General features: G+C 39.5%; 1 protein-coding gene and 1 long non-coding RNA gene across 3 annotated transcripts in view; one reads left to right on the top strand and one right to left on the bottom strand.

The window, feature by feature from the left end:
* Positions 1 to 421: 421 nt before the first annotated feature.
* On the bottom strand, positions 422 to 13,231 carry LOC120527709. Its single transcript, XR_005633395.1, has 2 exons — positions 13,127 to 13,231; positions 422 to 2,395 (listed from the first exon to the last, which is right to left on the bottom strand). It is a non-coding gene; the product is annotated as an uncharacterized LOC120527709 (long non-coding RNA).
* A 2-nt stretch (positions 13,232 to 13,233) lies between these two features.
* Positions 13,234 to 26,700, top strand: part of tbc1d14 (TBC1 domain family, member 14) — a 135,764-nt gene continuing 122,297 nt past the window's right edge. The window contains exons 1-2 of one of the 2 annotated variants that reach the window (XM_039751436.1): positions 13,234 to 13,380; positions 13,729 to 13,889. In XM_039751436.1, coding sequence (XP_039607370.1) covers positions 13,886 to 13,889 — 4 coding nt within the window. In that variant the 5' untranslated portion in view covers positions 13,234 to 13,380; positions 13,729 to 13,885. The other variant, XM_039751435.1, reaches the window with a different exon arrangement.

The following is a 26,700-nucleotide window of genomic DNA, read 5'->3' as shown; positions in this document are numbered from 1 at the left end:
AAATAGACCGATGGTCAGATAGATATTTATAAAACCTGACACTATGAATTGGAAGCCTTTATTGTCATTATACCATGTATAACAAAATTACAGAACAACTAGAATCGGTCAAATTTGGGGCTTAGAGAGAGAGAGAGAGAGAGAAGGAGAGAAAAAAGTGAGGGACAGAGAAAGAGACACAGAGAGAAATGGTCAGTGCATATTTGCTGGGTGATGATGTGCTAAATTCTCAAGAAATGCATTTTCTTTTCTTTCTCTTTACATCAGACAGCTTGAAGCATGAATTTTTAAAAAAAATCCATATTTCCTTTGTTAATGCAGGAAACCAAAGCTGTGTTTTGCAGTTTCATTTCTCTTTTATGTTGCTGAGCACATGTAGAGAGCCTTTGAATGAGATTGTAAACCAGGGCCTTTTAATGACTGAACTTTAATAACTTTTACTAAAAATAGTTAACAAAGAATGATGAAATGACAATTTAAACATATGTAACTTAACTTTTTCACATGGCAGCCTTTACATATTTAAGTGTGTTTGTTTGCTTATTCTTTTTTAAAAGTTTTATAGTCTTGTTAAGGATTATTAAATAAAGTAATACGTTTTCAAATGCTTCTTAGAATGTTTCTCTAAACTAGCAAAGATTAAGATGTATTTTTACCTGTTGTGGTCTGAGTGACAGAATTGGAAAGAGTCCCAAAATAAGTTGGGGCACCAACCAGGCCATCCCATTTCATGCAGGCAATTGTTGCAAATAAAATAAACAAGCGCATGGTGCTGATATAATTTAGGATTTCAGGCAATCGCCTCAGTATTTGCCATAGTGTGGTGTCTCAAATTGAATGCGTCATGCTTTTGGAAAGCTCCAGCCTCTTGGCTACTCTGGTCTAAATTACAACTCCACATTTCTCTTTTATAAAACCTGAACCAGAAGGGGCGGGGCTTTTCTGGCTCAGTTGCCCTCATTGGACATCTTCTTGCTACTGTGAGAGGAAAAGACTGTTAGTGACACCGCCCCCCTCTTCCCAGAGTGGTACTACATACTACTCCACACAGGTGAGTGATCCTTTGGCACGCATGTGTGACACAAACTCTCTCTTAGTCCCAGCGGACTTTACTGTGAGGTTATGAGCCAAGGAGAGGGTGTCAGCATTGGTGTGAAGGGCTAAGAGTTGCAGGCAAAGAAATCACTAGGTGACCGGTGTGTTGGAGTATCTATAAACACTACTGGAAGATCACTAGTGAGAACTCCCCAAAAGACAATATCGGAGTTGGGTGTTCACCCAGTTTATGGTGAGGGTCCCCTGCTCCTGTGCTATATATCTTGTCTTACAGTCCAGCAGTTTCCAGTTGAGGCATATTGTTCAGCTACATCAAAAACTTGGCTCAACACAGCTCAACCAGGGCGGTGGCTCTCGTTGATGACCCAGAGGTTCAAGAAAAGCTGATCTCCAATTCCACCTCAGTCTTCTTTGCCTCTGGGAGCAGATAATGGTATTCCTGAACTACAACCCCTGCGGGGTAATGATATTGTGGATGTTTCTCCCTGACTTATGGTCCATGACCCCAGTAACAGAGGTGATGGAGGCACCCAATTCCTTCTTCTGCAGGGGACTACGGTTGTGCCATGGTTTAAGGAGATGTTTGTGATAGGCATGTTCATTCGAATACCAATTAAGTTGTTATACTAAACAGTTGAAAACAACAACAACATTTATTTATATAGCACATTTTCATACAAAAAGTAGGTCAAAGTGCTTAAAAAACCCCTTTCTCTCCCATATCTCATATGACCCTTGCCAATAAGTAAGGAGCTTAGAATGGAATAAAGAGACGAGAACAATCACCGTGTCCCCTGGGAAGAACATGCAAAGAGGAGAGTTCCGATTATACAGCTGAGACTGTGAACACTGTGTTCTCTCCAAATGTTCTCACTCCAGGGGCTACAGTTTCTTGAAGTGGATACATAAGTCTGCGATGTACTCAATAATATTACAGGAGGAGGACATTGCTTCCTCCTTCCACCCTTCCTGGATTAGATCAAACTGCCCAGCGTTGCCTCCCATAAAGGAGCTCAAATGGGGAGAAACCTGTCAAAGCCTGCAGTACTTTCCTGAAGGCAAACAAAACGAGTGGTTGGAGTTAGTCCCTGTCTCGGCAGTCTGCTCACACCACCCTCAACATCTGTTTGAGCATCTGGTTAAAGCACTCATCCAGTCCTTCCGTCTGCGGGTAGCAGATGAATGTTTCTTAGGTGAGTGATGCACAGCAGTTTGACAGTTTCCCTGAAGGTCTTCGATGTGAATGCTGTGAATGTGGTGTCTTACCTGCTCTTGTCTAAAATGTTGTAGGACAAAGTGGCCAGCGTCCATTCTGCTAGGCTTTTATGGCCCACCAGGCCTGTTAAAAAAAACAAAAAACAGATTTAATAGGGATGCAGGCATTCAGCTGCACAAAATCCCCACTTGCAATGCAAACTTAGTGACTGAACTCCAGCTTGTACCAGGATCTACCTGGACTTCATCTGATAACAAAGGTGTAAATCACAGTTGCACTAACATTTCTTCAGAGGCCTTCTACAGAAGTCATGAGCTAAAAAGTGTGAAATGAACTCAAGCAAAGACAAAGACCTACAATTCACGGTATGCCAACTAAGGTGGACACAAGGAACTACCTATTAAAAGACACTGATTTTGTAACTGGAAGTGACTTTAGTCCAATCCAAAAAGGTTCAGGCTTCCTTTAAAATGCTCTGCACCATCATGATAAGCTTTCTCTATGATATTTGTTGGACAATCACTCAACCCCTGGGGATTCTATCATGGAGGGGTAACTCACCAAAATGACTGAAAACATCTGAGTCCTGATCTCTGAACCAAAAAGCTATGAGCCTCTTGCTTTGAGAGCTGAATCTGACAAACTCTTATCTTTGTGGACCAGAAGCTGAGACCCAGTCTGTCAAGCCAAAGCTTTGTGCCAATAGTCTGATGATGCAGAGAAAAAGGGAACTTTAGCATCTAAACATTGGGCCAGAATGAGTGAATGCCTTTTCCCTATTGTGGCAAAAGACAGCAGAATGCAGGAAGCAGCAGCAAAACACTGACAAGGATCATGCCGCAAAGTGTAAGAGGTGCCCTCCAATGAATGAAGAATCCTCTGCTTGAACCCAGAGTAACAACAAAACAAAAACTCCACACAGTATCAGACATCGTCATAAAGACTTGGGATCATAAAACTATTTATCTGTGCCAAGATAAAATGGAACTCTAAATACCAGTAAACAGCCTATATGTTATATATTTGTCTGTCTTATTCAGTCATATGTCAACACACAAACACACACATATAATATATATATATATATATATATATATAGATAGATAGATAGATAGATAGATAGTGGCAAGCGGCTGAGGGGGGGACCCAGCCGGGACATCCAGAAGGACTGGAAGAGGAACTACGTCACCTCTGGACCACGAGAGGGCAGCTGCCCTGGATGGTAAGGGGACCACGCACTGGAACAGAGCTTGGAAGCTCAACCCTATAGGAGCCCGTGGTCACCGCCAGGGGTCGCCCGGATGCCTGAAGAGCCCTGGGGGGGGGGAAGAAGATCGGGGACAGCCGGAGTGCTTCCGGGTGCACAGCCAGCACTTCCACCACACCAGGGAATGCCGGCAGTCGTTTAGGGGAGCCGCCTCCCTCCATTCGAGGGCTGGAGTTGGGTGGAAGAGGATGGAGCTCGGAGGAGAGGAGGACCTATAAGGGCTGATTGGTGCTGCGGCATTGGGTTTTGTGCACTGTAAATAGTGAAAAGATGTATAATAAACATGTGTTGGTTGAACCTTCAGTGTCCGCCTGTCTGTGTCCGGGTTGCTTTCCACAATATATATATTAGTGCTGGGGGGTATACCAGTTCATACTAAAAACCATTTTTTATTTTTATTATGATATGGATTTTTCTTATACCGGATCACCGGTTTAAATAGCCTAAACAACGTTCGGAAAGTGGCACAGCGGGAAACTGTTTAAGGTGGGACCTTTTTCACTGCTGCACCGCTAAACAGGAATGCAACAGAGTACATGCGTTAGTGGAGGTATTGAGCAGTAAAAATGGACAGAGAACATTCCTAAATGGAAGCTGTAGCAGACGATAAAGATGAACATTATGACACAGAAGAACTTTTAATGATAAAAGGTGCTGTGTCTGTTGTCTGAAGATACTTTGATTTTAAAAGTTCGGATGTGGACCATTATGTTCAAATGTGTGAATACTGTTTCTATACTACTGGATAATACTGCAAGCCAAGTTGTACTTGCTTTATTTTTTTTCTCAATATACCTGGTTACTGTGTAATAGTGTGACGATGCCGGTCCCCTACAGACTCCCTCTTCCCACATGGGAATCTGTTGAACCAACACCATCGATAGTTATGACTGAGATGAGCTGAAAAATCTCATTGAAATCACGGGATGGTGGAAAGTGCTCAAGTGCTTTTGTTAAAAACAGTCAAGAGTAAAACCAAAAGTGTCCATTGCGCAGTGTTCAGAAAAATACAGTAACCAAATAAATAGCAAATCCATAAAACCAGTGAAACATGGGGATAAAATCCATAATAAATAAATCCGTTAAAATAGAGGTTAAAATGCAGTCTCTCTCCTCGCCCGATCGCAGCACACCACCTTCTGTCTCCAAGGGCTCACCCTTTATGGGCGTTGCTGGCGGAGCCTTTGTAGCACAAACTGCTTTCTGCCAACTCCTGTCTTGGCTGTTGCCACACTGCGCAGCTAGACCATCCGAGATCGGCACACCTCCCGTCTTCCTTCACGCTCACTCAGTCACTCCTCAGATCCATTGGGAGGTCTTACATTTCGCTCGCCCCACTCTATACACTTAGTCAGTGGGATGAACCAGCCCCTAGATCACCTCAGCCTGCACTCCCTCACGGATCCTCAACTCGTGGCTGCCTTCACCTTTCTGGTGACTGTATCATCCCCCATGACTGCCTTTTCCCTTCTTTAACCTCCTTGTGTTCTATCTTTTCTTTTTTGCTTCCCCTTATCCTGACGGCCCATAAATATACATCTCTGTGGGCACAGCACTTTATTCACATGCCGCAGTAAGCCGATGAAGCAATAGAGAACGATCGGGTGCGACTCGCCCAAAATCACCTCATCAACTCCCCGCAGTCATGCAATCACGTTTTGAAGCTTTGAAGTAATAGTATTATTACTGGAAGTTGGACCATTATTTATTTTACTGTTATTATTTATTAGTTTAAATATTATGCAGTTTAATGATGATAAAGTTGTTTAAATAGTCACTTTGTGTCAGTGGACAGAGATTGTTAACAGTAACAGAAAGTGTAGTTGGTTTACAAAAAATATTTACTATTTATTTCTTTTCTAAGACATGTTCAGTGCAATACAACTTTTGACGAACACCTCTGGATATTTCACTAAGTCTAAATGCCTCTTTGGATGGTTGACAATATGTTGTCAAAATTTTAGTTTAAGTTTTTGCAAAATCAGTTCAATAAAAAGGTTCTATATTTTGACTGCAACTGTCATGCAATGTGATTCCATTTCTTCATTAGTGCCCCCTTCCTTGAAAACTATCAATTTATGGGGCCATGCAAACTTGTATTAATACTTGAGAGTATTGCAGTAATTGCAGTGGAAAATGTGGTTAACTCATGCATGGAAAAAAAATACAGTTGAATACCGTGAAACTGGTACAATTTTGAAAAATAATGTGATATAGAATTTTGGTCATACCACCCAGCATTAATATATATATATATATATATATATATATATATATATATATATTTAAATATGCAAATGCATTTATAATACTTCTAGAAATCTTGTGTTCATCAATAAATTGTATTATTCTGTTTCTTAAAACGACCATGCCTCAGTTACCTTGACACAAGTCTGAAGGCCAGAGACCCACTTTCTACAACAGAGAAAGGTAAATAAAAAAGGAGACTTGAAGAATTATTGGGATTTATCACTGGTATTGCCAAAGCCAAAACTGTTGATTAATTAACCAAGGTAAAATTTATTTTTCAGATTCCATATTATTATGGCATCCTCCTGGATGGCTGTCTTGTTGATTAATAATCATGAAAAATTCCTACAATATCTGGAATGGACTGGATCGGGCTTCCCTGGCTCATTTGCCCTCATTGGGCATCTTCTCGGTACTGTGGGGGAAAAAAAGAGATAAGACTGTTAGGGACAGCGCCCCATCTTGTCTCTAAGTGGTACTGCACACCTCAGATGAGCCCGAATGGTGATCATATGTGTGACGCTGCATATTTCTATTACGTCATCTCACCTTAAGAGTTTAACAGTATTCTGTACATGTGACAATAATGATGCTATAAACCAATTTAACCTCACTAAGATCTACCCATCAATTTTCTTAAGACACTTAATTCAAAAAAGTCACTGAGCATAGAGTAGAATCAGGTGGAAGCCAGAAACCAACTTTCGATGAGGCATCACCTACACACACCCAGACACCAGGTTAGTTTAGATTCACTGTTCACCCCATTAATGAATGGTGGTTGTCATCTGTCCTTAAAAATTTTTTATTTTTTTAGTTTTTAATTATTTCATCCTCCCATTTTTATACCCACAGACATTCATGGTTTGGTGAACTGAAGCCTTCCCTGGCAAATCTGAATGTGTGTCGTGCTAGTGTAAATTAAAGCTTCCAACTGACCTAATTCAGTGTCTTGGGATAGCCATGAAGGCATGAAGCACCAATTATCCTATTAAACAAATTAAGCCCTCTAGTACTTCTGAAACCCTCTAATACTTCAAGTTCTAAGCCTCCATTAAAATGTGATTAAAGCAACAATTTTAACGGGATTTAGAAAAGATGAATTGGTGTTCATCCCCTAAATACACTTAACACCATCTAATTCTAGTTCAAATGCTACCAGTCCACTGTCAGTGTATGCGTCACAACTTTAACTACACTTAAGAGGGCAAATCAGACACAATTACACACAATTCAGTCAATGATGCACTTGAGAGCAATACAGTGGCACAATCATTGTTCGAACAATTATTTTTTTAAAAAAAGCAAAAAAAAATCTATCAAACTAAAACGAAAACACAATCTCCTTTCACTACCAACATCAGCTAGCTACAGTATGTGAAAAGAAAGGCCCACTTTGATTCCTGGAACAGTAAACTGTACAGTGGTGTGAAAAACTATTTGCCCCCTTCCTGATTTCTTATTCTTTTGCATGTTTGTCACACAAAATGTTTCTGATCATCAAACACATTTAACCATTAGTCAAATATAACACAAGTAAACACAAAATGCAGTTTTTAAATGATGGTTTTTATTATTTAGGGAGAAAAAATCCAAACCTACATGGCCCTGTGTGAAAAGTAATTGCCCCTGAACCTAATAACTGGTTGGGCCACCCTTAGCAGCAATAACTGCAATCAAGCGTTTGCGATAACTTGCAATGAGTCTTTTACAGCGCTCTGGAGGAATTTTGGCCCACTCATCTTTGCAGAATTGTTGTAATTCAGCTTTATTTGAGGGTTTTCTAGCATGAACCGCCTTTTTAAGGTCATGCCATAGCATCTCAATTGGATTCAGGTCAGGACTTTGACTAGGCTACTCCAAAGTCTTCATTTTGTTTTTCTTCAGCCATTCAGAGGTGGATTTGCTGGTGTGTTTTGGGTCATTGTCCTGTTGCAGCACCCAAGATCGCTTCAGCTTGAGTTGACGAACAGATGGCCGGACATTCTCCTTCAGGATTTTTTGGTAGACAGTAGAATTCATGGTTCCATCTATCACAGCAAGCCTTCCAGGTCCTGAAGCAGCAAAACAACCTCAGACCATCACACTACCACCACCACATTTTACTGTTGGTATGATGTTCTTTTTCTGAAATGCTGTGTTCCTTTTACGCCAGATTTAACGGGACATTTGCCTTCCAAAAAGTTCAACTTTTGTCTCATCAGTCCACAAGGTATTTTCCCAAAAGTCTTGGCAATCATTGAGATGTTTCTTAGCAAAATTGAGACGAGCCCTAATGTTCTTTTGCTTAACAGTGGTTTGCGTCTTGGAAATCTGCCATGCAGGCCATTTTGCCCAGTCTCTTTCTTATGGTGGAGTCGTGAACACTGACCTTAATTGAGGCAAGTGAGGCCTGCAGTTCTTTAGACATTGTCCTGGGGTCTTTGTGACCTCTCGGATGAGTCGCCTCTGCGCTCTTGGGGTAATTTTGGTCGGCCGCCACTCCTGGGAAGGTTCACCACTGTTCCATGTTTTTGCCATTTGTGGATAATGGCTCTCACTGTGGTTCGCTGGAGTCCCAAAGCTTTAGAAATGGCTTTATAACCTTTACCAGACTGATAGATCTCAATTACTTCTGTTCTCATTTGTTCCTGAATTTCTTTGGATCTTGGCATGATGTCTAGCTTTTGAGGTGCTTTTGGTCTACTTCTCTGTGTCAGGCAGCTCCTATTTAAGTGATTTCTTGATTGAAACAGGTGTGGCAGTAATCAGGCCTGGGGTGGCTACGGAAATTGAACTCAGGTGTGATACACCACAGTTAGGTTATTTTTAACAAGGGGCAATTACTTTTCACACAGGGCCATGTAGGTTTGGATTTTTTCTCCTAAATAATAAAACCATCATTTAAAAACTGCATTTTGTGTTTACTTGTGTTATATTTGACTAATGGTTAAATGTGTTTGATGATCAGAAACATTTTGTGTAACAAACATGCAATAGAATAAGAAATCAGGAAGGGGGCAAATAGTTTTTCACACCACTGTACATATATATATATATATATATATATATATATATTGTGGCAGTAGGGGGCGTTAGTGCTCCCTTGACCCCTCAGGTACAACTCCAGACACCAGGTAAAAGTCCAAGACTTTTTATTTTTTTCCACAGTGCACCAAGCACCTTCCACACTACTTATAAATCACTACTAATCACTAAATAAACACAATACTATAATTTTATCTCCTCCTCGCCCAGACACTTTGCTCCTCTCCCTCCCAGCACAGCTCAGCGTCTGGACTGAGGCATCGTCCTTTTATAGCCCTTGACCCGGAGGCGTTCCTGTCCAATCAGACCACAGTTCCTTATTCCTTCCGGGTCAGGGCAAACAGTCCTGTTCTTCACCCTGGGAGCACGTCATTCCTTCCCATCACGTGACTGTGACATATATGGCACACCAGAGCCCATGAGCCCCCCTACAGCGACTCCTGGTGGTCCCCAAGGTATCCAGCAGGGCTGTGTAAAAACAGTACATAATCCATAAGGCCCTGCTGGAACTCGGGGCACGATCCTGCTGTCGGGAGAGCTCCTCCTGGCTATATATATATATATATATATATATATATATATATATATATATACATACATACACACATATACACATACACACACTATATGCATTAGGATTAAAAGTCAAGACGGAGGTAAAGAATTTAGGGGTAACTATTGATTTTGAGGTGAATTTTAAATTGCATATTATTCAGATTACTAGGACATCATTTTTCCAATTAATAAATATTGCAAAAGTTAGACCTCTTATAACATTGCAAGATGCTGAGAGATTAATTCACACTTTTGTTTTCAGTCGACTAGATTACTGTAACGCACTCCTCTCAGGACTACCCAAAAAAGACATCAATCAATTGCAGCTAGTGCAGAATGCAGCTGCTAGAATCTTAACTAGGAAAAGAAAATCCGAGCACATCTCTCCAGTTTTGATGTCACTACATTGGTTACCTGTGTCATTTAGAATTGACTTTAAATCCTGATTATAGTTTACAAAGCCTTAAATAATCTCGCTCCATTTTATATTTCGGAATGTCTTACACCTTACACTCCAAATTGTAATCTTAGATCTTCCGTCCGCTTAGAATTCCAAGAGCTAAACTTAAAAGAAGTGGTGAGGCAGCCTTCTGCTGTTATGCACCTAAAATCTGGATTAGCTTGTCAATAGGAATTCACCAGGCTAATACAGTGGAGCACTTTAAAAAACTACTGAAAACACATTACTTTAACATGGCTTTCTCATAGCTTCATCTTAGTTTAATCCTGATGCTCTGTATATTCAATTAATTATCATTATTATTCATGGTATTCATATTCAGAATCCGAACTAACCCCTACTTTCTCTTCTGTTCTTTTTCCGGTTTTCTGGGGTGCATCCCGAAAGTATTCACAGCGCATCACTTTTTCCACATTTTGTTATGTTACAGCCTTATTCCAAAATGGATTAAATTTTTTTTTTTCTCAGAATTCTACACACAACACCCCATATTGACAATGTGAAAAATGTTTACTTGAGGTTTTTGCAAATTTAATAAAAATAAAAAAAATTGAGAAAGCATATGTACATAAGTATTCACAGCCTTTGCCATGAAGCTCAAAATTGAACTCAGGTGCATCCTGTTTCCCCTGATCATCCTTGAGATGTTTCTGCAGCTTAATTGGAGTCCACCTGTGGTAAATTCAGTTGATTGGACATGATTTGGAAAGGCACACACCTGTCTATATAAGGTCCCACAGTTGACAGTTCATGTCAGAGCACAAACCAAGCATGAAGTCAAAGGAATTGTCTGTAGACCTCCGAGACAGGATTGTCTTGAGGCACAAATCTGGGGAATGTTACAGAAAAACTTTTGCTGCTTTGAAGGTCCCAATGAGCACAGTGGCCTCCATCACCCGTAAGTGGAAGAAGTGGCAGTCCGCCTGGAGTTTGCCAAAAGGCACCTGAAGGACTCTCAGACCATGAGAAACAAAATTCTCTGGTCTGATGAGACAAAGATTGAACTCTTTGGTGTGAATGCCAGGTGTCACGTTTGGAGGAAACCAGGCACTGCTCAACACCAGGCCAATACCATCCCTACAGGGAAGCATGGTGGTGGCAGCATCATGCTGTAGGGATGTTTAACAGTGGCAGGAACTGGGAAACTAGTCAGGATAAAGGGAAAGATGACTGCAGCAATGTATAGAGACATCCTGGATAAAAACCTGCTCCAGAGCGCTCTTGACCTCAGACTGGGGCGACGGTTCATCTTTCAGCAGGACAACGACCCTAAGCACACTGTCAAGATATCAAACAAATGGCTTCAGGACAACTCTGTGAATGTCCTTGAGTGGCCCAGCCAGCGCCCAGACTTGAATTTGATTGAACATCTCTGGAGAGATCTTAAAATGGCTGTGCACCGACCCTTCCCATCCAACCTGAAGGAGCTTAAAAGGTGCTGCAAAGAGGAATGGGCTAAAATGGCCAAGGATAGGTGTGCCAAGGGTGTGGCATCATATTCAAATAGACTTGAGGGTATAATTGCTACCAAAGGTGCATCGACAAAGTATTGAGCAAAGGCTGTGAATACTTATGTACATGCGATTTGTCAGTTTTTTTATTTTTAATAAATTTGCAAAAACCTCAAGTAAACTTTTTTCACATTGTCATTATGGGGTATTATGTGTAAAATTTTGAGGAAAAAAATTAATTTAATCCATTTTGGAATAAGGCTGCAACATAACAAAATGTTGAAAAAGTGATGCGTTGTGAATACTTTCCAGATACACTGTACATACATATATACTGTATATACACACACACACATACATATGCAGATATACAGTATACTGGACATACAAATGTTTTATAATTTCATGTTTTAATTTAGGAAAGCCTAGATACAAGCAAAGACTTGGCACCTCAGCTAGTATATAATTAATATAGAAGTTTATTTAGTGAGATACTGTCACTAAAAGCATAGAAAACAAAAGTAATATCCGATTTTATAAGTATTCACCTCCTTTTGCCATGACCCATCTAATTATGCAGTGGTGCAACTGACTGTCATTACAATTTTTGTAATTTCTAGAATGCAGTAAACTTTTCTAAAATTATGAGATTATATTAAATAAACCTGTCTTTTAAAAGTGCCACTGTTGGCTAGACAGTTAGACAAAAAAGATTAAATAAGAAAGTTGATTTCAAAATAAATGTAAGTGATAATTAAATGTTCCATTCAGGTGACCTGTAGTTGGTAAATTTCCAGGGTACTAAAAATAACCCAAAGCATGATTTATGATCTTCAAAAGAAATGGTGGCAATAAAACATGGTGTTAAACATGTGAGGTACATGAGAGACAAGAAGGGAATTAACAGAGACCGCCTAAAGTAAAGTTCTGCTTTTAGATTTAAATGTGCTCATATTCACTAAACAGCTGGCTAGAAGAGAGCCCGGGGTCACTGTCAGACAGCACACATGTACTTTATCCTCCAATTTAAACTGCTCCCCTTGTCTGCACCATCCAAAAATTGGAAGGCAGTGTGCGGTTGTGGTTAAGGCTTTGGACATCAAATCCTGGTTTTAGGTTCAAATCCTGTGATCATGAGCAAGTGACTTCATCTGCCTGTGCACCAACTTGAAAAACAAAGAAAACGTTGTAAGTTGCCGTAGATAAAGACATCACCCAATAAATAAATAAAACCTCTCAAAGTGTGTAACTTATAAGACACAAGCCATTGTTTGTATCTGAAGTCATCTGTCTTAGCAATAAAACTGACCTGGGACTCCCATTGAAATTGTTTAACTCTACTGGCTAGGCCTGCCTCGTTTTTTTGTTAGTGATATCACCACTGTTTACTGATTAGTTTATTTGCTTACTTTATGCGAGCGTGTTTGTCCAGGTATCTGTCCTACTGAAGCATTTTGCATTGTACCACTAATAAAAGCCCGTTTTCCAACTAATGCATTTGCATTGCAATGAGATTACAATGAACACAAAATACAATTAAAACTTAATTTAACCTCAGTTCAGTATATACTTGTAATGTACAATAATCAAATATTTAGAACGCTAAATCAGAATCACAAGTACTGTACGGTTTGTTTAATTAATGCACAAAATGACGTGCAATAATACTGAATAAAGCAATGCATGAAAAATGCGCAGGCATCTACAGTTGTTTGGTACTCCTTTCATTAGGAAATCAACAAAAATCCCTTCGTCTATGAATGCCTGTCATGCTCATGTTTCATCATCACATTTCATCACGGGTTACAGTCAGGAAGAAAGATAAAACGGGAATGAAACAATACCCCTGAAGCAGCACGCGATTTCTATTCAAGCCCTTCCGGTGCTTGCTCTACTTCTACCCGTCTCCCTCTGGAACGTGCCCAGCCGCAGGTGCAGGTAAAAATAAGTGCGCACTCTCTCATGCGATTACTACTGCCTGTGCAGGCCGCTCACAGGTGATCTCCGGATCGATGTTTTGTTTTTCTTCGCTCGATTGGCACTCCTCCAGGAGAGCAGCAGTACTAATTTCAAAATGGCGCTGGCAGCGAAGAAACAGGTACTAGTTAAACGAAAGAGCTTCAGAAGTTTCTTTTCTTGCTTGTGTGACTGTAGCAGGAGTAATTCTGCCATAGGAGTGTTTATCCGCTGGGCTGGAAGCTTGCTTGTCGTGTGCTTTTTACTTTGTTGGTGGCCGTGGTGCTGGTGGTACAGCAGGTGGGAGGGGGTTGGTCTGTCTCGAGAGAACTTCAGTTAATTCCGAGTTTCCATCGCAGAATGAATAATGCATGGAAACAGCGGCGGCGTGCGCCGCAGGTGGTGGGCCTTGGGGTTGACGGTGGTGCGCGGCAGTTACACTTTTCCTCACAGAGCGTTTTAACTGGAGACTTTCTCTTTTGCGGTGAAGCTGCCCTGAAGAAAGGAGCGTCGCCAAGTCCACAGCCGGGGACCTCAAGATCATGGACCAGACTGTCTACCTACGCCTGGCGGTTGCCGCGGCTTCTGCGCACCTGTAAACCCCCCGGAACCCGTCGGAGAAGGAGCGGCAGTCAGGGTATGGAACTATGAGTAAGCGCAGGGGTGATGTGGGCCTGGTATGTGATACTGCCAACGGAACGGTAGGGGTAGGTCTGGAGCGGGGGCTTACTGTACCTTCGAGTTACTTAGATGCTACCTGTAGCTATCACCGAGAGCGCTGACAAATAACCTTGCGACGGCTTTGAATTTGGAGTTTAATTTCCGGGTAGTTTTTATTTCATTCTTGACATAAGGAAATTTACAGTAACACACTGTTCCAAGGCATTATATATGTGAATATATTTCTTTCATTTCCGTGGAAACTCTGTGTGTTGGGCATAAACAAACACACAGGACCCTCTATTCATAGCCCAATTTCAGTTAAGAGATTTTTGTGGAAAGTCATTCATTGGCCAGAATTTGTTTACAGTAATATAACAAACTTTTTTTTTTCCTCTTACCGTGTGAAATGGAAGTAGTTAATCCTTTGAAACGGAGCATAGGATCCTTCTTTAAAACGCGTAGGCTGTGTTTATTTATTATGAGTACTCTTTCAAAAATAAGAAATAATGTGTGTAAATTGTGCTATGGTTTGAACCCCACATCTGATCAGTTTTTGTATGTAGTTTGCATGTACTTGTTTGTGTGGCTGTTGTACATAAAATTAAAAGGGGTTTAGGTTAGGTTAATTGGTCAGTCTGAGTTGGCCCTATTGTAAGTGTGTGCATGACTTGACCGAGTGTTGGCTGGCCACCTGCCTTATACCCAGTGACGCTATAATAAACCTCTGGATTAAGCAGGTTTGTAAGTCTTACATTTTTTTTTTTTTTAAATTCACAGAAGGTTTTTCCATTTACAATTTCAATGGTTTCTATTGTCACTTGTGGATTAAACAGGTTTGTAAGTGTTGTTTTTATACTTTATCAGAACTTTTTTTAAAGTATTTACACATTTTAATATACTTGAACACAGATAGGTTAGGTAGGTTGAGTAATTGTTGCAGAGTAACTCGGTAACCATGCAGTTTACCATTCACCTTTTCTTCTCTACGCAGTACTGCCCAAAGCCATTTTAAGTGTAATGATTTCTTTTGTGATTTTTGTTACTCCTTGCTGAAGTAAGATGTGTGTTGAGGCTGTAGTGATTGTGTTTTTGCACCAGTAAAGTTCAAGATGACCTTGTTTTAACGCATTTCAGGCATGCATCTACAATTTGTCCTATTCTCATTAGATTTTGAAAACATCAGGTGTGGTTTCTGTTTTGGTTTCTTTAGCTATATTTGGACAGAATTAGCTTAATTTTTAAACCCTATTTGGACTGGATTAGGTACATCTACAGGTGGGGTAAAATAAGTGCTTGAGGTGGGCCGATGCACCCCAGTGCCCTGTACAGGCATTTCCTCATTTTTTTGCCTCGTGAGTAACGGTAGTTGAAGTATGTGCCAGTGTGCAGTCTATTCTGACCAAATTAGTGGCCCTTATTTATAACAGCATTCACACCTCCAAGGGGGATCCCATCTCTGAGAGTTTCAATACAAATTGTGCATATCCATGTGCTTTCGGACCTCCAAGGGAATATCCCCGTCCCACTTTATTCAGCATGCACAACAAGGTGTTCTGGTGTAGAAAAGGACTAGTTTAACCTGGAGTAAAATATATTCTGAATGAATTTCTTTCTTGTTCAATACTGTGAATGCAGTTTCAGGATCCTGCATGCTCTGACACTTTTGAAAGTGCATAAAACACAAAGCAATCTGATTTTGACAGGGCTCTGAATTTTTTACTACAGCATAAGTTTTTCTCTACGACAGTTCTTTTGATCACTTCGTTATGAAAAAATAACTTCAAGTAATTGAATCTTGCCTGTCAAAATGTAATTTTATTCCTAGCTTCCCCACAAAATCAAAACAAGGTGGTGCTGGTTTATTTGAGTCAAAGTCAACTGAAACCCAAGCGGGAGTGTCCCTTCTGGATTCATCAGAATCGCTTTTGGTTTCACTGTCCATGTCGGTCATTGCGTGAAGACAGATTCACTTTGTCTTCATTCCTGATGAGGGGCACCTCAACATCACTGCTCATATTGCTGTCAAAAGTCTGCAACACCTGGGCTGCTGAAAAATGTTTCTTACGATATGCCATTGTGAGGTGTGAAAGGCATGGGAATATACAGCTCCCCAAATCCGGACACAGACAGGCACAGAGACACACAAGTGTAAAACACAACACAGTTTATTTCTTCCTGGAGCAGCTCTTTTTTCCGCTCCACACTTCAGAGCACAGTCCACAATTGTCCAGCACAACACTGCTCAGTCTCCTCTTTTTCTTTTTTCTTTCTCTGTCTCTCTCTGTCTTTCTCATCTCTGCCACCTACACTACTCTCCCAGAACGCTTTGTCCTCCACCTCCTGACTCTGGCTTCTTGAAAAGAGTTAGGCGACCTCTTTTATAATGCACCTGGAAGTGCTCCAGGTGCTCCCAGATCCTCTTCTGGCAGCACTTCCTGTCCAATGATCCAGAACTGTTCAGGCGCCACCTAGCGGTGGGCAAAGGTACCAGCAGGGTTGAGCTTTTAAGGTCCAGATCCGTGGCCCAGATGTAACCCAAGGGGTTCCCCTCTTGTGTTCTGGGGTGGGGGGGGCAGGTTTTGCCATGAATATGCCCTTTCCCTTGTCCTTCCATCACAGGGGCGTGCGCCACATAGGCTAGGAGAAGATGCGTCTACATCGTTGCCAGGATAACGCTTGGGCATGACAGTTAGATAAGGCATCTCTATACCGTTGGCAGAGTAACGCTCGGGACTAATGCTGTTATCACTTTTACAACCTGAGTAATCCTTGGGTCTAATACATGCGTGAGACGCATCTAACGGGTGTCCAAAAATTCACGCAAGATTTGAATTTGACGCCATTTGTGCGGTAAAGTGTTGCCAATGGAAAAAAAAGGACAGCGTGACAGCTCACAGTTCAGGGTTATTAAAAATGGAGCGCTACACGAAAGAACAACGCATTTTTATCGCGTTTCAACTTTTTCGAACAAAATCATCTTCAGCGATGAGGCTCATTTTCATCTTGATGGCTTTGTTAATCGTCAAAATTGTCACATTTGGGGTTCAGAAAATCCATGAATGCTTGTTGAGAAACAAATGCATCCACCACGTGTCACTGTTTGGTGCAGATTTTGGGCTGGAGGCATCATCGGACCATTCTTCTTCGAAAATGCGGCTGATCAGGCAATAACAGTTAATGGTGCTCGCTATCGAGACATGATAATCCGGCTTTTTGTGCCTAAATTGCAAGATATGGATGTGGACGACATGTGGTTTCAACAAGACGGTGCCACATGCCATACAGCCTGAGAAACAATTCAATTACTGCATGAGTCATTTCCTGGTCGTGTAATTTCCTGTTTTGGTGATCTGAATTGGCCGCCCAGATCATGCGATTTAATGCCGTTGGACATTTTTCTTTGGGGTTTTTTGAAGTCTAAGGTTTATGCCATCAAGCTCACGACCACCCACGCCTTGAAGGAGGAAATTGAGCGCTGTATCAATGAAACTCAGCCACATTTATGCAAATGGTCATGGAAGATTTTAACAAAAGAGTGCGTATGTGCCAGCAAAGCCGTGGAGGCCATTTACCCGATATGCTATTCCATACATAACCCTATGAATTAATTAAAAATTTACAATTTTTAATTAACCTTTTGGTACAAATTAAACAATAACAAAGAAGCTGAAATTCTATTTTCAGTCGCAGGTTTTAATATAAACACGATGTGCATTTTATATCATCTTCTCCCATACACCCTATAGATCTGTTCTACTTTTGAAACCGTATAAAAGAAAGCGTTCTATTGACTCCGCTGGAATATCAAAGAATGGACATCCAGGGCAGGTAACTTTGTCACCTGAACTTCCATGTCATCTAGTCCACTGCACAAGTTCTTCGATGTTGTCAAAAATAGTTTCATCAACATCGTAGTCTAAAAAAGACAAGATTGTAATCTGATAAATCTTCAATTTTCTGTCCAAAATATGTGATAACTTCGGTAGAATCAGTTGAATTGATGGTAGTAAGCCTTTTCTAATTCTTGTGGTATCTCATTTACCACTTTCTTTTTGCACAGACATTGAATTAGATATGAGCAATCTACAGAAGATGATTTACCAATCAAAACACAGTATGTGCTAGCCCACCCTCTCAACTTTGTCAAGTAAAAGTGAGTTTTATTTCAAGCCATACTTCATAATGCATTTGGAGAAATATTATGGAAAAAATACATAAATATGCAACAGAAAGCATACTTCGTGACCCATTTTGTTTTCCCCCTCACAGTACTTTTATTTGCGCCTTTATTTAATTTTGGCTGAAACATCCCTCCATAATTCTACTTTCATAGCCCTTTTGGTGTAATGTTTGATGTAGTAAAATTGATTAATGAGAACTTGAAAATGATTCATGTTTTTAATTTGTGTCTTGTTTGGTTTGCAGGCTATACATAGGACATAGCAGCACTAGATAACGTCTAGAGATGTGTGACTAGTCTGATTCCAGGGTTACAAGAGCTGAGCCTTTTCAGTTTAAGCAAATGAAGATTAAGAGATATTATTGAAGTGTTTAAAATTCTGAAGGGAATTAGTACAGTGGATCAAGACTGCTGCTTTAACATGAGTTCATCAAAAACATGGGACATAGTTGGAAATTTAAGGATAAATTTCGCACTAACATTAGGAAATTTTTATTTACACAGAGAACAATAGACACATGAAATAAGTTACCAAGTAGTGTGGTAGACAGTAAGACGTTAGGGACTTTTAAAACTCAACTTAATATTTTTTTGAAAGAATTGAGTGGATAGAACTGGTGAGCTTTGCTGAGCTGAATGCTCTGTTTTCGTCTTGATTGTTGTAATTTTACTCAACCTGAAGAATTATAACCTGTCCACTTTATAGTATGGGCAAACAATGCCCTGTATTGCTTTATATTAGGAAAAATGGCATTTACTCAATTGGCAGCATCTCAAATTTTGTAGTGTATGGCACTTTTTTTTATCAATACAATGCTTCATTTTCTGTTTTTAAAGTAACAATTGAGAACACTGTATTGTTGTTAGTTTTCTAGCTATTATGTTTGATTCTATACTTGTAACCATGCTTCTACTATTAGTTGCCTTGTCTAGTAAAGAGAGTTTTAATTGTATTAGGTATTCAATTGAATATTTTTGTGTAACCTGGTCATTTACAGTATGCATTGTAATGGAATAAACCAAAAGTATTAATGATATAATCTACTTTGAAAAGTAGTAAATTACATTGTAACACTTTTTGTTTATGTATTAATGTTCATTAGCATGTTTTAGTTTCAGCCAGTATATAGTGTTTCATTATGCCTCAACATTATTTTAATAACTTTGTAAAACTTTTATTCAGAGATCACATTTGATTTGATAATGAAATCAAGAATATGAGATAAGAACAGTTATTCAGGTTTTAGTCTTAGCCTAATAGTAATGCCCATTTGTGATGCCAGTTCCATAGCAGTAATGATGCTTACCATTAGGTTGTGCTATTTGTTATATTAAATCCGTTGCACACCTGCCTAAAATAAGATGAATTTGTATCATGAGTAAGCTGTTATTTCATTTGGTTTTTTTAACTAAAGAAGAAAAATCAGCTGCTCGGTAAAAAAAATTATGGATTCAAAGAACGGGAGTAATTATCTGCTTAAGCATCTGAAACACAAGCCATTGCGACGTGTTTCGAAATGGTGTTTTCTTGTGTTGGGGTTTGCATCCCTAATGGATACACTACAGTTTTTCTCAGCTGTAGAAATAAAGCTTTTTTTAGTCTAGTCGCTGAAGATTTGCATTGATGAATATTTAATGTTTTGTTCTACTTAACATGATAATGAACGTGTTAAAAATCTTATCCGCAACGTGTTATCAAGGTTCTTGGATAGAGTTAGCAAGCTAATACTTGTCATTATCTACTGGGAAATTAGAGGTGTTACTGATATAATAGACAATTATAGCTTTTTGAACATTTTTGGTGGTTTATTGTAAATATTTTTTTAAGTTTCCTTTGGAAAATGAGACCTTTAGAGCTCTTCCAGCAATTTTGTTTCCACCAGACTTTGTCATTAAAAAAAGAAAACATTTTAACGATTTATAAAATAAACCGTAAATTTTTTTTTTCCCCTAACACAACAATATCACATTAAAAACTAATTTTGAGCTTTAGTGGTTTGAAATATATTACAAAGAACTACATCTTCATATTCGATTAGTGTATGACTCCAAGGCAGTATATTTATTATGTTTTAACTGCTAGATTATTCCTTATCCAAAACAGTGAAAGAGAGGAGAGCAATAGTGTGTTTAATGAATTTTTTGTTCATTAGATGTAAACTAAATTTCTTCCTTAATTTAATAATGGTAAAACAGCAGATGCTATGTTTTCTTGTTCTGAAATTGGAAAATTACTACATTTATGCATAATATTTTGGTATCTTTGAATATGCAAATCAATATAAAGAGCCATTAAGCTTTGTGTCCTATGAAAAGGCAATAGCAAAAGCATGGGGAGGGGGGAGAATGTGGAGGCAATGAAAAACGTACTCTTTGTTGGTTTAAACAGTGATATAAACAACAAAAGGAAGCTGATAGAGTGACATAGTGTTGGAGAAACTTGAATGCTCAAGTTCACAAAGTCGCACAGTGCCCGAAATAAAGTTTTCAGATATCAAAGTTGCCGTGAAAAGGCAAGTCATAGCCCACCGTCTGAGTGTCTTATGAAATCTTATTAGGGTACAGAGAAAAAAAAATAGGCACACAGTTGGGGAAAAATGAGAAATGTCAACTTTAATCTCTAAATTTCCCACTTAAATCACATGTTTGATGTTCTACTTTAATGACAAAATAAACTTTCATCTTAAAATCGTTTAATTTACTAGTTTCTCAAATCCCATTATAACTAAAGTAGCACGTTAAATGCTTTGTTTGTATTTGATCTTCTATGTACTCTGTGTGTGAATTACTACGTGCTTCTTAAACAGGCTTTCTCTTCCTTCGACAGGACACAGAATCCATTACATTCGTGATATTACAGCTCTCTGAATAATTTAAAATACAGAGATATATATACTTGATATCATTTTAGGATGTTGTTAAACACAGGAACATGGTGGCGCAGTGATTGTTCATGCCTCACGCAAGATGCTTGCTGCGCCGTGTGCTACCTTCGATAAAATCATTTTTGCAGCATACTATCCCCCAATTCCAGTCCGTCCTTTTCTTTCTCCAAATACCCAATCGCCACACAGTCAGCTCTGTAATAGACGTTAAGCCATGTGTAAGCTTAGAATGCCGATTCTTCAAATCTTTTAAGGAACATTGAAATATCTTCGTAGTACATGATAAATTATTCAATCCATCCAGTGTTGCGCCAGTCCCAGCAAGAATACAGCGCAAGGCAGGAACAATCCTTGAACGGAGTGCCAGCTCCTTGCTAGCGCTGCGACCAGTGTCCTCACGTGTTTATTAACAATATAGATTATTTAAATTAAGTTAGTTTTATTTTGCTGCATTTCATCTTAAAATTCTATCGTAAATGTAAATACGCGCTTTATAAACTGGCTCAGGTTGTGCAATATTATAACTATCGCAAGTTTACAGTGAGGTAATCTATACTAATAAAAGGCAAAGCCCTCACTCACTCACTGATTTGCTCACTCATCACTAATTCTCCAATTTCCCATGTAGGTAGAAGGCTGACCCCATCTTCACGAAATTTGGTAGGTGGCTTCCCTGCGCTAACCAAAACTGATGTACGTACTTATTTTGGTGGTATGATGCCACTGTCGGCCGCCATATTGAACTTTCCAACGTCACTAATTCTCCAGCTTCCCGAGTAGGTAGTAGGCTGAAATTTGGCAGGCTCATTCTTTACAGCTTACTTACAAAAGTTAATCAGGTTTCAATTCGAAATTCTACGCATACCGGTCATAACGGTTGACAACGTTCACCATGTTGAACTATCTTATTTATGGCTCCATCTTTACGAAATTTGGAAGGCGGCTTCCCTGCGCAAACCGAAACCAATGTACATACTTATTTTGGTGGTATGATGCCACTGTCGGCCGCCATATTGAACTTTTCAGCGGTCTTTGTTACTTATGGGCCCATTTTCAAGAAATTTGGTACGCAGGTTCCCAACGCTAACTGAATCCTACTTACGTACATATATACGTCCATAGCCTGCAGCTCGGTCACCATGTGAGGCAGCGTTGGGTCCTCCATCCCAACGCCTCCCACGTTGTTGGCTGCCTGCCTATATAAGGCCGTCCTTCGCTCCAGTCTCTACATTCCCTTCCTTGCTTCGCCACGGGATTCACGTCTCCTTGCTGATAACTACAGCCTTTTTATTTAATCCATGGCTTCTCCGCTGTTTTATTGTTCATTTATTACGATTATAGTTACTGTGTAGGTATTTTAGACTTACTTTACATTGTTCAGGTACCCATTTCCTTTATCATTCCAACCGTACCCCCATTAACATGTCCATCGATCAAAGAACTGTCACTTACCGAGTGGTTTCCATGCCCGGAGATGGCATCTACCATCTAGCGACGGACGGCATCATACCACTGAAATAAGTACGGTTTTGGTTAGTGCAGGGAAGCCACCTACGCAGAGAGAGAGAGAGAGAGAGAGAGAGAGAGAGAGGGGGCAGAGAGAGAGAGAGAGAGGGGGGGGCGCAGAGAGAGGAGAGGGGCTGGGTGAGCGAGCGAGATAAGGAGAGAGAACCACCATCAGCTCAGTTGTGATCACATGACACTCAGCAGACAAAGTGTATCCATACTACTCGTATTGCAAGACATCGCTCGTTTATCAAGTCAAAATTTATTACAAATTTTTGCTCATCTTGCAAAACACTCATAAACCGAGGTTCCACTGTATTTGTTTTGCAGACAGGAGAGACAGGATTAGGAATTCTTGGTGATTTTATAATTTAGATAGATACTTTATTAATCCCAAGGGGAAATTCACATAATCTAGCAGCAGTATACTGATACAAAGAAACAATATTAAATTAAATAGTAATAAAAATGAAAAGAATTAAAATAAAATTAATGTTCGCATTTACTCCCCCGGGATTTATTAGCTGTGGACATACTCAATTTTTTTTTTTTTTTAGGATCAGTGCAAATTGTTTTTGATGTGTCTTTTTTCACTTTCTTTACTAAGTTGAATAACCAGCAGTATAGAAGCTTTGCTTTATATTAAAGTGGTATATTTACAGTTTAATTGCAGACCTCATTTTTATTAAAATTAAATTGTGACCATAAAAATACAAAAATAAAACCATGCTTTTGTATGAACAAATATAACATACACAAAATATTTATCCATAATGTTCATGCAATAAAAGAAAATAAAATCCTTGCCATTATAATAACCCAACATTCTAACGTTTATATTATACTTCTCAAGAACACCCAAGTTAACATGCTTATCTTGCTTAAATTTAAAAACAACACATTTGGCTCTTAAGCTAACAAGCCGGTTAGTTTGTTTTTAACACAGCAAGAGTAAATTCTTTTTTGTTTTGCGAAACACAAGCTTGCTGTCCATTCACATTTAGATCTTTTTTAATTAAAGGACAAAACAAAAAGGTCTTAACTCATTATTGGACTTCCTTTTTTCACTTCAAGTTCTACTGGCTGATGTATACATCTGCTGTTACTCCACGTGCACAGAACAACTCCTCAGTTTCCCTTTTCTCACTTTATTACTCCATTTTTTTTTTTTTTTTTTTAACCTTCGCTGCTCTGCCTACCTGCAAGTGTCTGCTTTCTGTGTGCTGGGGCGTTTTTTTTTTCTTTTTTCTTAAGTAAATCGTCAAGTTTAAAATGTCGATCGCGGTTATTTCTGTTCATTAATTCATGCTTTCATTCATTATAACTAAATACTGTTATCAAGTGGTCACTATTTTTGCCTGTTGTATACAATCTATCTAGCGTCTTTATTTCCACTCTCACTGCCCGCTTGCCTGCGTGCAGCGTGTGTCGATTGATACATGATTTAATGTATTTTCTTTTTTACCTCAAACGGACATAAAATTTATAAACTAGTATGCACTGTCAGTTAATGAGATCGTTATATTTTCATGTGGGATGCTCCTTTTAAAATATTTTTTAATAATTGAGACTGCAATTTACTTGAACAAGTGTCCTTATAACTGTTCTTATTTTTAAGTTCTGTAAGACACACACTGTTACACAGATCACTGAATGATGCACAGACAGAAGTTGATAGTGCCTTTCACATCTATCTATGTATGTGACGGGTGCTGCAGAAAGGCAAGCAGGCAGCGAGAGTGGAGATAAAGACGCTAGATAGATTGTATACAACAGGCAAAAATAGCGACCACTTGATAGCAGTATTAGTTATAATGAATGAAAGCATGAATTAATGAACAGAAATAACCGTGATCGACATTTTAAACTTAACGATTTACTTAAGAAAAAAGAAAAAAAAACGCCCCAACACACAGAAAGCAGACACTTGCAGGCAGGCAGAGCGGCGAAGGTTAAAAAGAAAAAGAAAAAATTAACACTTTCTCCCCAGCGGGGAATCGAACTCTGGTCTCAGACACGGTAAGCATGCCGGGCTCTAAGAAACAAATCTTAGCGCTACGCCAGGGCAGCAATTGCAGCATTCTTGAAACTTTTGTGATAGTGCTTATTTGATCTTTGGAAATCAGGCTTTACATATTCTATAGTTTATGCCTACATTTTGTAACATTTATTATTAAAATATCAAAAAGTTTCTGTTTTAACAATGTGTTTACACAGATTACTGTAGAAACATAACACACATGAAATGCATGTGTTCCAAATAACGATCTATTATTTCCACTCTAAAATTCCAGCAGTTGAGTCACTCCCAGATAATCAAACAAGGCATGAGCTGGGAAAACTTAATGAACGTTCTGCGACAGGGGGGGATGGAATAGCCGGCTGCTTGCTGCTTGTTTTAATCGGCACATTTAGAAGACAAAAGACGGTGGCAGAGAAGTGAGAACAGTTTTAAGGTGGGCCGGATCTACGAGTTTTTTCGTAGACTCTGGTAATTCTAGTGTTAAATCCTGCCTTCATGCCATAATCTCGACTGTTACAACAATAATAAACTCATCCCTTGACACTGGCTCTATGCCGCTCACTTTTAAAATCGCTTCTGTAACCCTAATGTTAAAGTCTGGTCTTGATGCTGACAATCTTAACAATTTCCGGCCTATTTCCCACTTACCTTTCCTGTCAAAAGCTCTTGAGCGTATTGTAGCTTCCCAGCTCACCAATTACTTAACGTCTAATAATTTGATGGAACCCTTTCAATCTGGTTTCAGGGTGCAGCACAACTGTGAAACTGCTGTGCTACTGGTAATCAATGATCTTATGGCAGCAGACTCTGGACAAACCAGCATATTAATTCTATTAGACCTCAGTGCAGCATTTGACACTCAGGTCAGATATGACATTCTACTGTCCAGAATGGAGAACATGCTGGGTATCTCTGGCACTGGCCCCAGTGGTTCAAGTCCTATCTGACTGATAGGCAAGAGTTTGTTAGTCTTGGCAACAGCAGATCCAGCTCGGCGCGATTCACACAAGGAGTTCCTCAGGGCTCTGTCCTCAGCCCTCTTCTCTTCTGTATTTATATGCTTCCCTTTGTCCATATTATTCGTAGCTATGGACTGGGCTATCATTTTTATGCAGATGATACTCAGCTCTACTTCAATGTTAAAAGTGGAACTTCATCAGAGCTTTCTCGGCTCACAACCTGCCTTAGTGAAATTAAAACCTGGATGGAGCAGAACTCTTTAAAATTAAACTGCAACAAAACTGAACTCCTGCAAATTGGGACTAAAATGCAACTTAATAAAATGAGCTCCTTCCCAGTCAGTCTTGGTGGTGATCTCATCAGACCTGCCTCTACTGCAAAGAATCTTGGTGTCATTTTTGATTCCTCCCTTTCTTACTCCACCCACATAAATCACATTAAGAAACTTTCTTACTTTCACCTCCGTAACATATCCCGTGTTCGCTCCTTCTTCTCCTTTTCTAATGCTGAGAAACTTGTCCATGCTTTTATCACATCCTGCATCGATTATTGTAACTCGCTGCTGGCAGGTGCCCCTTCTAATCTTATATCACAGCTCTAGCTTATTCAAAACTCAGCTACAAGAGTCCTTACTCGAACCAGCAGCAGTGAACACATCACACCCATCCTGCTCCGTCTTCACTAGCTCCCTGTGTCTTACAGAATCAAATATAAAATCCTACTAATAACCTACAAAGCCTTAAATAACTTCGCGCCAAATTACATCAGTGACCTTCTCCATCACTATGTGCCTGCCCACTCACTAAGGTCCTCTGATTCTGGCAATCTTGTTGTGCCCCACAGTAATCTACACTCAATGGGTGACAGGGCCTACAGCTGTATAGCGCCCAGACTCTGGAATGACCTACCGAAATTAATCAGATCAGCTGACTTCATGAATTCTTTTAAAAAACAACTTAAAACTCATCTGTTCAGGAAGGCTTTTAGCTCTGCTTGACTTCATTCCCCTTCTCTCAGTTTACCACTCCGTCAAGATGCGCATGTAACGTGTGTGTGTGCTAGACCATCAATTCTGTTGTCTGTTAGGCTTTATCTGATTTTATTGTCTTAATTTTCTTTATTTATTTGCTTTGTACTATGCTATATACTGTATACCCAGCCATTCTTTCTTATATTCTGTAAGTGCCTTGAGCATGGGAAAGGTGCTATAATAATAATAATACATTTTATTTATATTACTCAGTT

The sequence above is a fragment of the Polypterus senegalus genome, chromosome 4 (assembly GCF_016835505.1).
Source record: "Polypterus senegalus isolate Bchr_013 chromosome 4, ASM1683550v1, whole genome shotgun sequence".
NCBI lineage: Eukaryota > Metazoa > Chordata > Cladistia > Polypteriformes > Polypteridae > Polypterus > Polypterus senegalus.
This window is presented reverse-complemented; position numbering and strand designations above follow the sequence as displayed.